Source organism: Oikopleura dioica, chromosome PAR (genome assembly GCF_907165135.1).
Source record: "Oikopleura dioica chromosome PAR, OKI2018_I68_1.0, whole genome shotgun sequence".
Lineage (NCBI taxonomy): Eukaryota > Metazoa > Chordata > Appendicularia > Copelata > Oikopleuridae > Oikopleura > Oikopleura dioica.
In genome coordinates this window covers 9271665-9285117 of record NC_137293.1, presented here as the reverse complement: position 1 = coordinate 9285117, position 13453 = coordinate 9271665, and the positions used below count along the sequence as shown (strand labels likewise).

Genomic DNA, 13453 nt, shown 5'->3' with positions numbered 1-13453 from the left:
TGAGTAAAGTGGGCGTTGACGATGAAAAAGACGGTGCTAAAAGCAAGCATATAAGATCATTTCGCAACATAACCAGACAAGAGAATTAAATATAGAAAACGGACACCTGGGATGTGGGAAGGAATTAAATACCAGACTGGTTTTGGCTCTGAATTTGCGTCAGAAGATCCTAGAGCTCCAGTTTTGTGGTTTGAATTTTTAATTATTTTCCGACTTCGCTAGCTAAAGCAAGACATACTGGCCCAAAATCAAATCCAAATCACTTTGAAAAGGCGCCCTTCCTCCTTGCCAAAATACTCCTCAAAAATGTCCTTATGGCCTCTACGCAGAGCAAATCTCCGGAAGCGCCTTCACAGCTCCAAGAACAAAGAACTCAAGAACATGGGTGTATCGAATGCTTCCATCCGCCAAGCACAGGCGATTCGAGCGACTTCCTGAGCGCGAGGATTTCACCCACGATTGGAATGAAGAGTATCCAGATCCTAATCAGAAGAGATGGCTGCCTTTTAAAATGCCAGAAGAGGAAAATGTTGATTTTGTAGCGGGACTAAAGGTTGTTTCTGGCGCTGGGGATCCAAAGTGCAGACATGGAACGGCAATTTATGTTTACACTTGCAATTCTTCAATGGAAAATTCTGCGTTTTACTCTTCAGATGGAGAGTTTTTGATTGTCCCTCAGGAAACGGGCATTTACTTCATTATAATTTTATTTTCAGCATATTTCTGCTATTTCTACTTACCAAAGAATCATTGAAAAAGCCTCGAGACAGGAAGGAACATTGAGAATTCAAACAGAACTTGGTCTACTCATTGTCGAACCTGGAGAATTGGCTGTCATTCCTCAGAACATCAGGTGCATCATTAACATTCCTCAATTGTGTTCACTCAAGACTAGATACGCCGTTCACGTTGACGGTCCAGCACGTGGCTACATCTGCGAAGTCTTTGGTACTCGTTTCACCTTGCCGAATCTTGGTCCTATCGGGGCTAACGGTCTCGCCAACCCGAGGGATTTCCAATATCCGACTGCGTTTTACGTCGAAAAAGAAGGACTATTCAAGATCTACAATAAATACCAAGGAAAACTATTCGTCTGCGAGCAAGATCACTCCTGCTTTGACGTCGTCGGTTGGCACGGAAACTACTCGCCGTATAAATACAACATGTGGAAGTTCTCCGCCGTTAACTCGGTGACCTTCGATCATATGGACCCTTCGATATTCACCGTTCTCACGGCCCCTTCTCTGGAAGAAGGAACAGCGGTTGTTGATTTAGCGCTCTTTCCGCCTCGTTGGTCGGTGCATGAACATACTTTTAGGCCCCCTTATTATCATAGAAATGTTATGAGGTAAGTTAAATAATCTAATTATCCTGTTTTGCCAATTTCAAATTCTTCTAGTGAGTTTATGGGACTGATTTGCGGCAAATACGAAGCTAAAGAAGATGGTTTTCTTCCAGGTTACAAAAAATCCTCCCTTATCCTGATCTAATTATTTTCTCAGGTGGCGCTACTCTCCATTCAATCGGCACACCGCACGGTCCCGATGCTGAGTGCTTCTCGAAAGCCTCTTCAGCTCCGATGGAGGTAACGCGCGATAACAACGCTCTAAGCGGCTCAATCTCATGTTTAGCCTCAATTTATCGGCAGTGGACAACTGGCATTCATGTTCGAAACATCGCTGATGCTGGCGATTACAAAATGGGGACAGAAAACGTGCCAGGTGCTTGACGACGCATATTACGAATGCTGGCAGAAATTACAGGTAAAAACCTATTCGAAGCCGACCTTTTAATGAATAAAGAAAAACTTCTCGCTGGACGACAAGCCAGATGAAAACGACAAGAATTTCTTCCGAAACCTTGGGACTGGAATTTAATTTGAACATATTGTCCATTGAAATAAAATGAATAAAAAAGAAGGCGACAAGATATTTACATTGTAAATAGTCTCACAGGCTAAGTTGTACAGGCTTTTTGATACAGTATTACAGGCAATAAAAAGATTTACTCGAGCGTTTTTCCAAAGATGATTTCAAAGAAGTTCTTCCCGAGCTTCTTCGGCAGACTCCCATGCTTCGATAAATAGCTGCAAAGGGTTCATAAATTTTTTCTTGTCATAATTTTAGTGAAAATCAAAATGCGAAAAATCTTTCATTTTGATAGCAACTTTTATTTCAAAGGCAATAAAAATATATTTTCTGCGCTTTAGAAATATATTTTTAGATGAAAAATGCGGTACCTCTACCATTTATCCATGATACCCTGATCTAAGAACGGCTGGTTTGAGCTTGGACTTGGGTGTTTTAACTGCGGACTTCAGGAAAGAATGCTTCTCAGTGTCTCCCTTTTCGTTTCGGTAAAGATATCGAGGGTTGGGGAGGCGATAGGCGCGATTGACGGCGGGCCAGAGACCGTTACGGATTTCATTTTTAGTTTTATTTCTTCTTTTTGTGCTCTCAGGCATGTCTAAAGCTAAATTGAGTTAGAGGAAAAAGATGGATACAAACCTCCTTCTCTTGTTCCATGAATTTGCAACGAAAACTGCCGTAAAAAGCCGCTAGAATTGCTCCTTGCTCCATGATTCCAGGTCGCGCCCATGTTCATAATCTTCAAATGCCACTCGCCATAAGGGGACTCATCCCACATGTGAACCGTCATAAATTCGTGGCCATAATATCCTAGAAAAAACCAAGTTATGCAATCGTAAAGTTCACAATTTTATTGAAAACAATAAAAACGATAAATAACCTTGTTTCGAATTGTCGTATCGCCTCGCGCCCACAATAACGCTTTCAGTTCCTGATGGTGAGACAAGAATCATTTGCAAGTCTCCGCGACGGCTAAATGCCGCGTTCATTTGAATTTTGACGTGTTCCATTTGAGTGATTCCGGCGGGGCAGTCTTCCTGTGACACGTGAAAACTGACAATGATCGGGTTGTAGAACGAAGAGGAAGAATAGATGGATACTTGACTGCTTCCACTGATAACGTTGCGCTCGCAAATGAGCTGTCTGGACACGCGACTCCAATTTTTCGCCAATTCTGTCATTGCTCCTGCATCCATCAATCCAAACCCATATCTTAAAAGATTTTCAATTTTCCAACAAATTGTTCAATTGACCTGTGAGAATATTGTCTCCCGGCTCCGTTAGTAAGCCAGCCAGGATTAGTCGCTCCTCTGGGATCATAAAGACCGGACGCTTTAGAAGTTTGAACGATGATATGCTGAACATCTCTCCATGTCAAATTCGGATTCGCCTCGAGCATGAGTGCGATCATTCCAGCGGCCATCGGAGCTGATGCTGACGTTCCTGTGTGTTCTTTTGTGCACATTCCTCTGAGGTCTGTTGTGACTATTTTCGCTGATGTGAATCCACCTAACGAGTTGCTCAGTAAATTCTCACAGAAGAACAAACCTGAAGAATAAGTCGTTGTCATCGTTGAAGCACAAGATTCCGAGTACCAAGGAACATCTTCATTCATCGTCGTCGAGCTGACAGAAACGGTGTAGATACTCGTTGCATAGCCATCACAATTACAATTGTCATCGTATTTGCCACCATTGCCAGATGCCCAAACAAAAATTGAGCCAAGTCCATTCCGTCCTTTTTGAGCGCCATATTTGAATGCCTCAGTGGCCAGCTTTGCCGGGCCATCGGAGGGATCAACAAATCTGATATTATTTTTTCGATAACGAGCGTGTTTGTATAGTTTAAGCTCATGTTAAGTGTCCGACCTTGGCAGGTCCTTTTTAGATGATCCCTTAGCCGTCAACTTTACGTCCATCGTCATCCGGGCCCCAGCTAGCGGAGTAGATGTCGATGTGGTCTGGATTCAGCCCTAGAACCTCGAAGTGAAACAATAAGTCGAACAATGGCTTTACCAATAGATTTTGCTTCAACGAGATCAGTCACATCTCCATCCAACATTCTGATCCCTCCAACTTTTGCGTTGTAAGCAACTCCTGGAACACAAAGACCATTATTCGCAGAAGCAGCAATTTGTCCAGCACACCGAGTTCCATGCATGTTAGTCTCTCGTTCATAATTGCGAAGATCGCTGGTTAATCGAAGCTCTGGATTTGACCGGGCGTTCCACTGTGCAGTTGCATAGTTGAAATTTCGGTTGAAGGCGGAGTATCGAGGAGTTGGATCAGGATCGTTGTTGTTGATGTCATAAGAAGCTGCGGGATCGTAGTTTTCAACAAGATCAGGGTGAGTTTTTTCAACTCCATCGTCGAGTACTGTGACTACTATTCCCTTTCCTTTCAACAGGATGAAACTTTGAAAATAAAAAAAGTGCACTTTGTTAATTTTGAAAATTCAAACCCGCGCCTGTGTAACCTTGAGCCCATGCACCTGTGATATTCATATGCCTCGTCGCATGAGCATTTCGCTCTTGCCCGGTCCGCTCATTTACATAATTAGGGTTTATGTACCACATTCGATCCCAAAGAGGATCGCTCATTGAAACATCGCGTTTGACACGTGAATGGATCTTTTGCTGCTCTGCCCAGATGACTTCATCGTATAAAGTCAGATTTCTTGAGATTAAAAATTTGGAAACGAAACTTTCAACGCCGTGATCTCACAAATTTTCAACTTGCCTATGTGATTCAGAAGCATCGGCGGATCTTCTTCTTAATCTATGGCCGCGGAGATGCCAGAATTCTGGTAGAACTTCTTCAACGATCTCTAGTTCATTTTCAAGAGCAATACTCTCTATGATTTCTCTGCCATGTTTGGAGTGCAAGACAAAGTCATTTGTATATTCCGCCGATAGTAATGAAAGAAGAGTGCTAGCTAGCAGTTTCATCAAGCTTTTCAGGAACTCTCAAAGCTACAGGACTCTTCCTTAGATCTTTTTATTCGCGGGTGAGATCAAAAAAGGTGAAAATTTGTTGTAATGATCTGTTTGGGCTTGGACGAGCGTGGCTAAGGTGGCGACATGAGGCCTAAACACGGCTCGACGCGAGACAGTTTTGCGGCGCATTCCTTGACGCTCGAGAGCGCCCCATGAGAATTTTGATAGATTGCGACACGCGCTTATCAGCCGGAGCGGTAGAAATTGCCCTTGATGTCAAGTTTGACTTTCGATAATGATTGAATGCTTCATGACCTGCTCAAGAAATATGATTGAACCGCATAAAGCCTTGATAAAAATCTAATTGTCAAGGATTCCGAAGGGATTTTAGAGAGGGTTGTTGAATTGTATTTGAAGTGAAAATTGTCCTATTTTATATTTAGGGTTGAAACACATGGACCAAATGTGGCAGTGAATAAATTACATTATTATAAACTATAGTTTTGAACGTAAGGGAGGTTCTGGGGATTCATGGTGAGGTGGGGAGGGGTACGGTGCTTTTCTTGAACGCATATATAAAGCAGATACAGTAAAACAAACTTAAAACATTCTTCTTTCAATTACGGAGCTCCAAAGTTGAATCCTTTCGGAGCAGCATTGCCAGAAGCCGCTGCGCCGAAGTTAAATCCTGTTGAGGCTGGCTTGGGAGCAGGCGAGCCAAAGCTAAATCCACCGGTAGCCGCAGGAGCAGAAAAACCTGAAATATGTTCAATAAATATTAAGAAAAAATATGATAATAGAAGTTGATTCTCGCAAGCAGATTTGGGGTATTCGGGGCTGAAGAGATGTACAGGCAATCTACGCCTTCGAAAAAAGGGTTTAGGGAAAATGGACTAAAATCAAAGATCAAAGACAGCAACGAGCTCAAAATACCCTTTGAAGAGTTCCCTTCACATCCAAAATGGCCCAGAATGCCCTAAACCGCTCATTCTTAACATAAACGCACCGGTGAATGAGAAGGCTGGTCCAGTCGAAACTGGCGCTGCTTCTTCCTCCTTCTCCGGGGATTTGACGGGCTCGGGCGACTTGATGCTCTTTGGCTCATCTTTCTGGACGAAAACGGGGGCGATTGTTTCGGCATTCTTTCCAGCCATGAAAGCAGTCTTGAAGAAACCGGCGATTTCTTCTGTCTTGAGCCTGAGAGCAAAGCTAAGTAGCTCGCCGCTCTCTGACGCAGTGACTCCTTCTTCTCCAACGACGTTCATGTCTTTCGATTCTGTCGCCATTCCACTGAAAGAGATTTTGATATCAATAATTCTCTAATGATAGCTCCAGTTTACCTGAAATCGAGGCCGATAAAGTTGACCGCCTTTCCGTTTGAATCCTTCTTGTCTTTAACATCCGGGGTGTCCTTATTGATCGGCATGTTGAGACAAACCTAGAAAGAAACAATGGATATCAAAAAGCAACTTCTTTTTTTACCTTCATGACTTGATCTCGTCTCATAACAATTCGGCTAGAGCCATTTTTCGACAAAATCTTGACTCCGCCGAGACCTCGTTCTTTCCACTGCTCGTCTTTCCAAATGTACAGTTTTCCACGAGACGCGAAAACGACGGTTTCTTCCTCTTCTCCTGTCTTTTCATCAATGAGGTCTAAGCAAAAGTTAGTATTAAATTTCAAATATTAGGAGGCCTTACCGGGCAATTTCTCAAGAACAGGCGTAAATGAAACATTTGCTTCTTTCTCCGGGCTCTCTCTAAAAACAATCAATTTAATTCTCAGTTCTCGATCGTCCTAATAAAATAATAAACACTCACGTTTCATCTGCCTTATTGGCAATGACCTGCGGCGTTGGTAGAACGCTCTTGGTTCTGTTGAGCTTTTCCTTGTGCTGCTTGACCAAAGGTGTTATACTTCCATTTTCACCTTGAAAAACAAAATAAAGTATTTGTTCTTTTTGAAAGGTTTTCTTACCGAGTTTGATCTCTTCATTCTTTTCAAATTTGTCCTTGAAGTAGTTAAGCTCGTCCTTCATTTTATTGACCTTCTCTTCGTTGATCGCGATTCTACTTTTGGATATTTCCTCGGAGTCCTTTCTCGATGGAGTACTAGAATAAGCCGTTAGACACTATGTAACAGAGTGGAACTTACTTCATTGGTATATTTAGCAGGCCAACTTGGCACTCCTCAAAGACCTTCTTGAAATTATTCGCAATTTCTGAGTTTTTGAATCTGATGCAGAAGTTTTGAACTTGTCCAATAGGCTCGTTTGGATCGCCGTAATCCATCGCAGTCCACATCCACGCTCGATCAGAGTTGCTGTTTTGCTTGAGTGACATTTCCGCGGTGATGTAGTGATTCGCGCAGATCTTGAAGACTTGTTCTCGTCGCATCACCACACGGTAACGTTTTGTGGTCTTATTCTGAGTAATTTTGACGTCGCCGAGGCCTCGTTCTTTCCACTCAGGGGCGAGCATTCTGATGCAAAGCGGAAGAGTTTAGCTCGATGGGAAAATAGCTCTTCTTCCTCCTCAAGGCCGGTTTTCACCTGGATCTCTGGCGGAAGCTCCTCAAGAACTGGCTTGAAGGTAGCTGTGCATTCGTCACCGTCGCCGTTCTGACCATCTTCCCCATCGTTTCCGCCGAAAAGAGCTTGTCCAGCGTTTTTGAAGGCGTTGTTAGGAGAATCAGTTTTGAAGGTAAAACCGCCGCCACTTGACTTGATGCTACCGAAACCACCGCCAGATGAACCGCCACCGAAGTTGAAGCCGCTCGATTGTTTCGCTGCGCCTCCGAAGTTGAAACCACCAGAGGCAGGAGCAGGCGTTGTTTGTTGTCCAAACGAGAACGAAGGTTTAGGGATCGACGCCGTTTCTGTCTCCCATGGGAAGGTATTAGGCTCAGAAGGAGTTCCTGCTTCGAGGTAGTTGTAGAAGGTCTCTGCAAGCCCAAGAGAGATGGCTTTTTTGACGAGTTCTTCAGAAGGCCGACCAGTTAGCTTCTTGAAAAGCTCGCAATCAGGGAGAGCAGCAACTTCACTTGACTCAACTTGGATTGAACTTTCATCTTCGGAATCACTCGCTTCGCTATTCACGCCAAAGAGCTCATCCTCGTCGACTGAATCGTCAGCTTTAGCAGCTCCGAAACCGATGTGACTGTAATCAGCTTTTCCAGCATCTTTTGAGCCAAAAGAAAATCCAGAGCCTCCAGCAGGTGTTCCAAAGGAAAAGGTCTGATTTCCTGCTGGCTTGCTAGCTGCACTACCGAAGAGAGTAGGAGCGGGTGCGGCTGAACCACTTGTAGCAGGAGCAGTAGACTTTGTTCCAAAGGAAAATTTGTTCGATGATGCAGCAGCTTGCAGCTCTTTAGCGAGTTTCTCGCGCTCGAGTCGTTGCGCCATTTCAGCTGGAGTCTCATTCTTTGGCGGAGCGGATACCTGACCGAACCCAGTGGCCGCTGGAGCGGCGGGTTTTGGTGCTTCTGTCTTAGCGCCGAATGAGAAACCAGTTTGTTTAGTCTCTGTTTTTGCTCCGAAAGAGAAACCGGTGGCTTGTTTTGGTTCTTCTTTCTTTTCAGCTGGCTTTGGTGGATCTTCGGTTTTTCCATTTGTAGCGGGTTCATCAGACGAAGCTCCAACAACGGAATGATGAGGAGCTCCTTCTTTGAAGCTATCGAATGCGGTCTTGAACTGCTTGGCAAGATCAGCGTTCTTAAAACGCACGGCAAACATCTCAGGCGACGCTGCCCCGTCAGCATAATCCATCGCCGTCCAGCTCCAAGCCTTATCTGAGTTGTTCAACGGTTTCAACTCGGCGTTTGGATCGACGCCATGATTACACGCCAATTTGTGAACCTGTTCACGTCTAAGAATCACGCGGCCGTCGCCAGTTGCTGGATCACGGTAGACTTTGATATCGCCGAGACCGCGTTCTTTCCACTCTGAGGTTTCCTTCGCCCAACGGAACAGCTTAGCTCGGTGAGTAAAAAGAACCTCGAGGCCTTCTTCGCCAGTCTTGACTTTGACCAAATCGGGAAGGTCGATGATCGGAGCGAAGTAGGGATCAACCTCAGCATCTCCGTCGCCTTCATCGCCGTTTTCTTTCTCTTTAGGAGCGCCAAAGATTGATGCTCCTTTTCCGGGCAGATCGGCTTTTCCACCAGCGAAAGCGTTGGAATCTTTAGCGATGGAGCCAAAGCCGCCAGTTGATTTAGCAGAGCCAAAACTGAAACCTCCTGAAGCTGGTTTCGATTCGGTAGATTGAGACGCGAAATTGAAGCCTGAGTTTGTATTTGAAGGGGTTCCGAAAAGAGATCGTGCAACCGGCGATGCGGCAGCTGCTGCTGGAGCGGGCTTCCCAAAGCTAAATGCACCTGCTGATGGCGCTGGTGTTGCTTCGGCCTTTGGAGCATCGCCACTCGCGTCACTCTTTTTGAAGCTGAAGTTGAATCCAGGAGCGTTAGTAGTAGCACTGCTTCCTAATCCGGTCTTCATAGCAGTCGCGAGTCCGCCGAAAAGATTCACTTTCGGCTTTTCTTCTTCTTTAGGCTTTTCGGGAGATTTTTGAATTACTTCCTCTGGTTTCTTGGTGAAAATAGCAGCTAGATTGGTCTTGAGACCCGAGTAATCCTTCGCTTCTTCTGCCTTTGGAGGTGGCTTTGCGTCAGCTGCCGCAGTTTTAGCCTTGGATCGAGAGGCAGTAGCGATTGGTCTAGCGGGAGGTGCTTCCTCTTTTGGCGAAGTCTTTGATTCCTGAACCTTGAATGGGTTAAAAACACCGCTGCTGGTTCCGCCGGAGATGTCGAATCTGCCAGAGGGCTTCGGTGATGGCTTCGCTGGTGCTTTTGTTTCTGCTGGTTTCGTTGGAGTAGAAGCTTTGGAGCCAAGAATGAAGGCCTTTTCGAACTCTTTTGCTGTTTCAGCGGTTTTAAAGCGGATGGCAAACTGCTGAGCAATGATTTCGTGTTCTTTACCCTCTTCTGGGTTGTTGTCCATGGCGGTCCAGATCCAAGCGGTGTCCTTGCCAGCCATGGGCTTCAAAGAGTAGCTTGACTGGATCAAATGATTGCAGCAGATTTTTAAAACTTGCTCTCGCCTCATGAGACATCTGTACTTGCCGTTCTTCGGGTTTTTCATGATTTTCATGTCGCCAAGACCTCTTTCCTTCCACTGAGAGTCAGCCCATCGGAAGAGCTTTGCTCGATGAGTGAAGATGACTTCTTCGTCTTCTTCACCAGTCTTGACTTCGACGAGGTCAGGAAGAGGAATGACAGGCTCGAAATGAGGACCAGCATCACCATCTTGATCATCTTCCTCGCGCTCTTCTTGTTCCAGTTTCGCATTTTCTTTCTCCATCTGCTGAGGCGATTTGAATGAAAAAGTGTTGGTTGCCGCCGGTGCTCGAGCAGGAGTGGAGCTCAAGAAACCACCAGTAAGCGGTTTCGACTCAAATGCAGAGGGGCCATCTTTTGGCTTGAACTCAAACTTAGGCGGCTCTTGGGTCTTGTTTGGTGTTGAGAACTGAAGAGGCTCGGCTTTTGAGACAGGTAGAGTTGGCTTTGGAATTTCAGCCGCTTGAACTGGTGCTTGAACCGGAGCAGCTGCCTGTTGTGGCTGAGGGACCATTTGTGGTCGAGCTGGTTGAGGTACCATCATTGGCCGAGGAGGCATACCGCCTGGCATAGGCTGTCCAAATCTATTAATCGGCATGCGCATTGCTTGCTGCTGCGCTACCATCGGATTCTGCATGGGCACTGGCTGCTGACCTTGTTGCATCGGCAGACGCTGCATCTGCGCTATTGCTTCATGCCCCGGCATGGGTACTGGTGGTCTTTGACCACCCATCACGGCCATATGATGCATCATCATTGGTTGGGTCGTGACGAGCAAGTTGGTGATCAGTCCCGTGAGTTGACGGATGTTGTCTGCGTTCGACTGGACATTCTTCGTCAATTCATCGATTTTCGTATCCTTTTGGATCACTAGTTCTTTCAATTCTTTGATGGTGTTTTCGAGCTCCTTGTTTTTGCTGGAACGAGACGGCGTCCAACGAACTTGAGGAGTTGTATAGACACTTTCGACTGTCGAGTTCAAGGTGCCATTGAGCGTTCCGTTGAGCGTTCCATTTTGAGTTGTTCCGTTGGTAGCGTTAGCGGCCGTGCTGTTCATCGTCATTTTGCTTTCATTCAGCACTTCTGACAACTCAGATTCGACTTCTTGAAGCAACTCTGTCTGATTTGCATCTGGCTTTAGCGTTTTCGCCTTGGAGCAGTAGTGGAGCGCGCGTTCAAGAGATTCTACGCGGGAATCTTCGCTATCGTCAGTTTCGATATCACGGATCATCGAAGCTGCGTTGATGAGGGATTCAGCAGTGTTAGCCGCTTCGTAGAATGAAATAGCTTCTTCAATGTTTCCTTCTTCTGCTTTCAAATTTCCGCGGGCGAGCGCGAGGTCTGCGACGGCTTGTCCAGCTGAAACGCAGTTGAGTTTCACAGCTGCAGATCCGAGGAAGGTCACTTCGGCTTTTGAACCAAGGATTGCCTTATCCTTTGAGAGGGAGATCAGCTCATTTTCGACGGATTCTAGGTACTTGAGCGCAAAGCCTGGTCGATCAGTGTGAGCAAAATGTTGACCAATCTTTGTGACAATTTCTACAGATGGATTTCGCCCGGCAAGTCGGATCACGTTTTTGCCGTTTTTCAATGTTCGTCGGAGTTGAGCCATGTTGCTCTTCATCGCCTGAGACTTGTAAAGCAGAACTGCTGCGTCCCAGAAATCTCGCTGCTCTTGTTTGAAGATGATGTTGTTTTTGGGAAGCGAAGTGGCGATCGAGGAAGCGTCGACATTGGCGATGACGGCGACGAGGAAGGACTCAATGTCGTACTGGCTGATTTGATTGGCATCTGATGTAGTGGCTATCAAAGTAGCGAATTGAGACTTGACATATCGCTGGAGAAGAGCTGGTTTAAACCCTCCGGCGGCCAGGGTCCAAACGAGCGAGTCAAGATCGTTGCCGAAGTTGGCCACGATTTTTTCCATTTGAAATTGGACATCTTCAAGTTTACAGTCGTCAGGTGTGAGCGCCACGGAGAGATATTTTGACTTTGGAAGGAGATTGGCCGCAAGCCTGATGCGCTGCTCTTCGCCGGAAAGCTGGAGCTTGAGCTCCTTTTCGATGGCGGCGGGGTTGTTAGCGGCGGAACTGAGGTACGCAGCAGCAATTGCGATTTTTGACGAGTCGACTTCACGGAGGAGCGCGTGATTTGGTAATTCATTCGAGATATTAGCTGGTTTCGCGAGACTTTGGTGGAGTAAAACACCCTGTAAGAGGCTGCTGTTTTCGAGAGAAGCGAGGGCGAAGATAAGAAGCTTCGTTCCGAGCTTTTTAGTTGTCCGTCGCTGCTGTAGTCCAGCAGGAAGGTGTCGAGGTTCAGCAAGTCGTTTTTGGTGATGATTTGTCGGAGGAGTTTTAGCTTGCAGAGGATTATTTGCTTCGAGAGACGCTCGGATTTGTCTTTTGAATACTTTGCTGTTTCTTCGAGCCATTCAACAGAGCCCATGAGAACCGTTCTGAATTCGTTAGTGAAACATTTGAATTTAAGTTGGTAATTATACATATTTAGGATAAGCGCTCTATTACAAAATTACCTGGATACGGCGTCTGATTCTAATTTTCTAATCTGCGGGGCGATCGCTTCTTTCAAATTCTTCTGGCGTTTGAAATGGTGCAGCAAGTCGATGTATAATTTTGCGCATCGAGGCGTTTGGCGAAGTTGATTTTGAATCAGTCGCTCGATCTCGATGGGTTCTACTTCTTTCGCGGCGATGCGCTGTTCGGTGAAACTTTTGCGCACTTCGTACAGCTCGAGACTGCCTTGGTTGAAGTTCTCGGCCTTGGCGATCCAGATCTTGGCACTGGAGAGGTTTCGCGTCTCGGCACGGCGAACAAGCATATCTGCCACTTTCAACGCCAGGGCGGGCTGGCGAGGGCGGAATTCGAGGGAGCGCTAGAATTCGATTTAGAATCATACAGAGAGGAAGATTTACCTTGTAGCAATCAAGCGCTTTTTGATAATTTTCTTTTCCGAATTGACAATCTCCATACAAGGAGTAGGCATCTGCATCTCTTCCTAAAGAAAGACTGTAAGAAGTAAAACATACTTTCGGACAGTACCTTTAACAGTTAAAAATTTATCCAACCAACTCATTGCTGAGTCGTATGCTTTGACTTTGATGTACATATTGGCGAACATCACCCCTCGCATGGCCGGGTTTCCGCCAGACCTGGCCAGCTCATTTACTTTCGCGTCGATTTCGTCTTTCTCCATCATCTGAAATTACTTGGCTTAGATATTATCTAGCAATTTAATAAGTAACAATCACTATAAATTAGTCAAAAAGTGAAAAATTTCTCTCCAAAATCTTCATTATTTTCGTTATTTTTCTCTCAAAAACTCGTTAAAACTCAAAAGCGCCAAATAATTGGCTCTCGTGCAGATTTCCGTTACTCGACTTTGCGCGAGCCTGAGACGAAGCGATATCTGAATCTCACTGAATCTGGCACGTGATTGGCCGCCGCCGCGCGCCCTTCCCCAGGGCTAGAAATTCCGTTCAGTCACGTTCGAGGATTCCAGTCAATGAGCTCAACCC

The 13453-nt window shown here is 45.7% G+C and overlaps 3 protein-coding genes across 3 annotated transcripts; 1 reads left to right on the top strand and 2 right to left on the bottom strand.

Moving 5' to 3' along the window:
• The first annotated feature begins 82 nt into the window (after nt 1–82).
• LOC145706183 (homogentisate 1,2-dioxygenase-like) lies at nt 83–1931 on the top strand. Its single transcript, XM_081783706.1, has 8 exons — nt 83–184; nt 276–686; nt 775–853; nt 896–1348; nt 1400–1458; nt 1503–1585; nt 1632–1763; nt 1803–1931. The coding sequence occupies exons 1-8, from the start codon at nt 112–114 to the stop codon at nt 1875–1877; spliced, it is 1365 nt and encodes a 454-aa protein (XP_081639832.1). The 5' UTR covers nt 83–111; the 3' UTR covers nt 1878–1931.
• LOC145706182 (furin-like) lies at nt 1746–4949 on the bottom strand. Its single transcript, XM_081783705.1, has 10 exons — nt 4607–4949; nt 4335–4543; nt 3884–4264; nt 3770–3840; nt 3417–3654; nt 3122–3377; nt 2749–3080; nt 2508–2678; nt 2240–2466; nt 1746–2086 (listed from the first exon to the last, which is right to left on the bottom strand). The coding sequence occupies exons 1-9, from the start codon at nt 4813–4815 to the stop codon at nt 2249–2251; spliced, it is 2085 nt and encodes a 694-aa protein (XP_081639831.1). The 5' UTR covers nt 4816–4949; the 3' UTR covers nt 1746–2086; nt 2240–2248.
• A 239-nt stretch (nt 4950–5188) lies between these two features.
• Nucleotides 5189–12594, bottom strand: LOC145705255 (uncharacterized). The gene is given in 10 exon segments (XM_081782715.1): nt 5189–5560; nt 5810–6093; nt 6144–6241; nt 6286–6458; nt 6504–6562; nt 6624–6732; nt 6781–6914; nt 6958–7280; nt 7283–12373; nt 12452–12594. Coding segments are annotated over 9 exon segments (6384 nt in total). The 5' UTR covers nt 12350–12373; nt 12452–12594; the 3' UTR covers nt 5189–5423.
• Nucleotides 12595–13453: the final 859 nt, after the last annotated feature.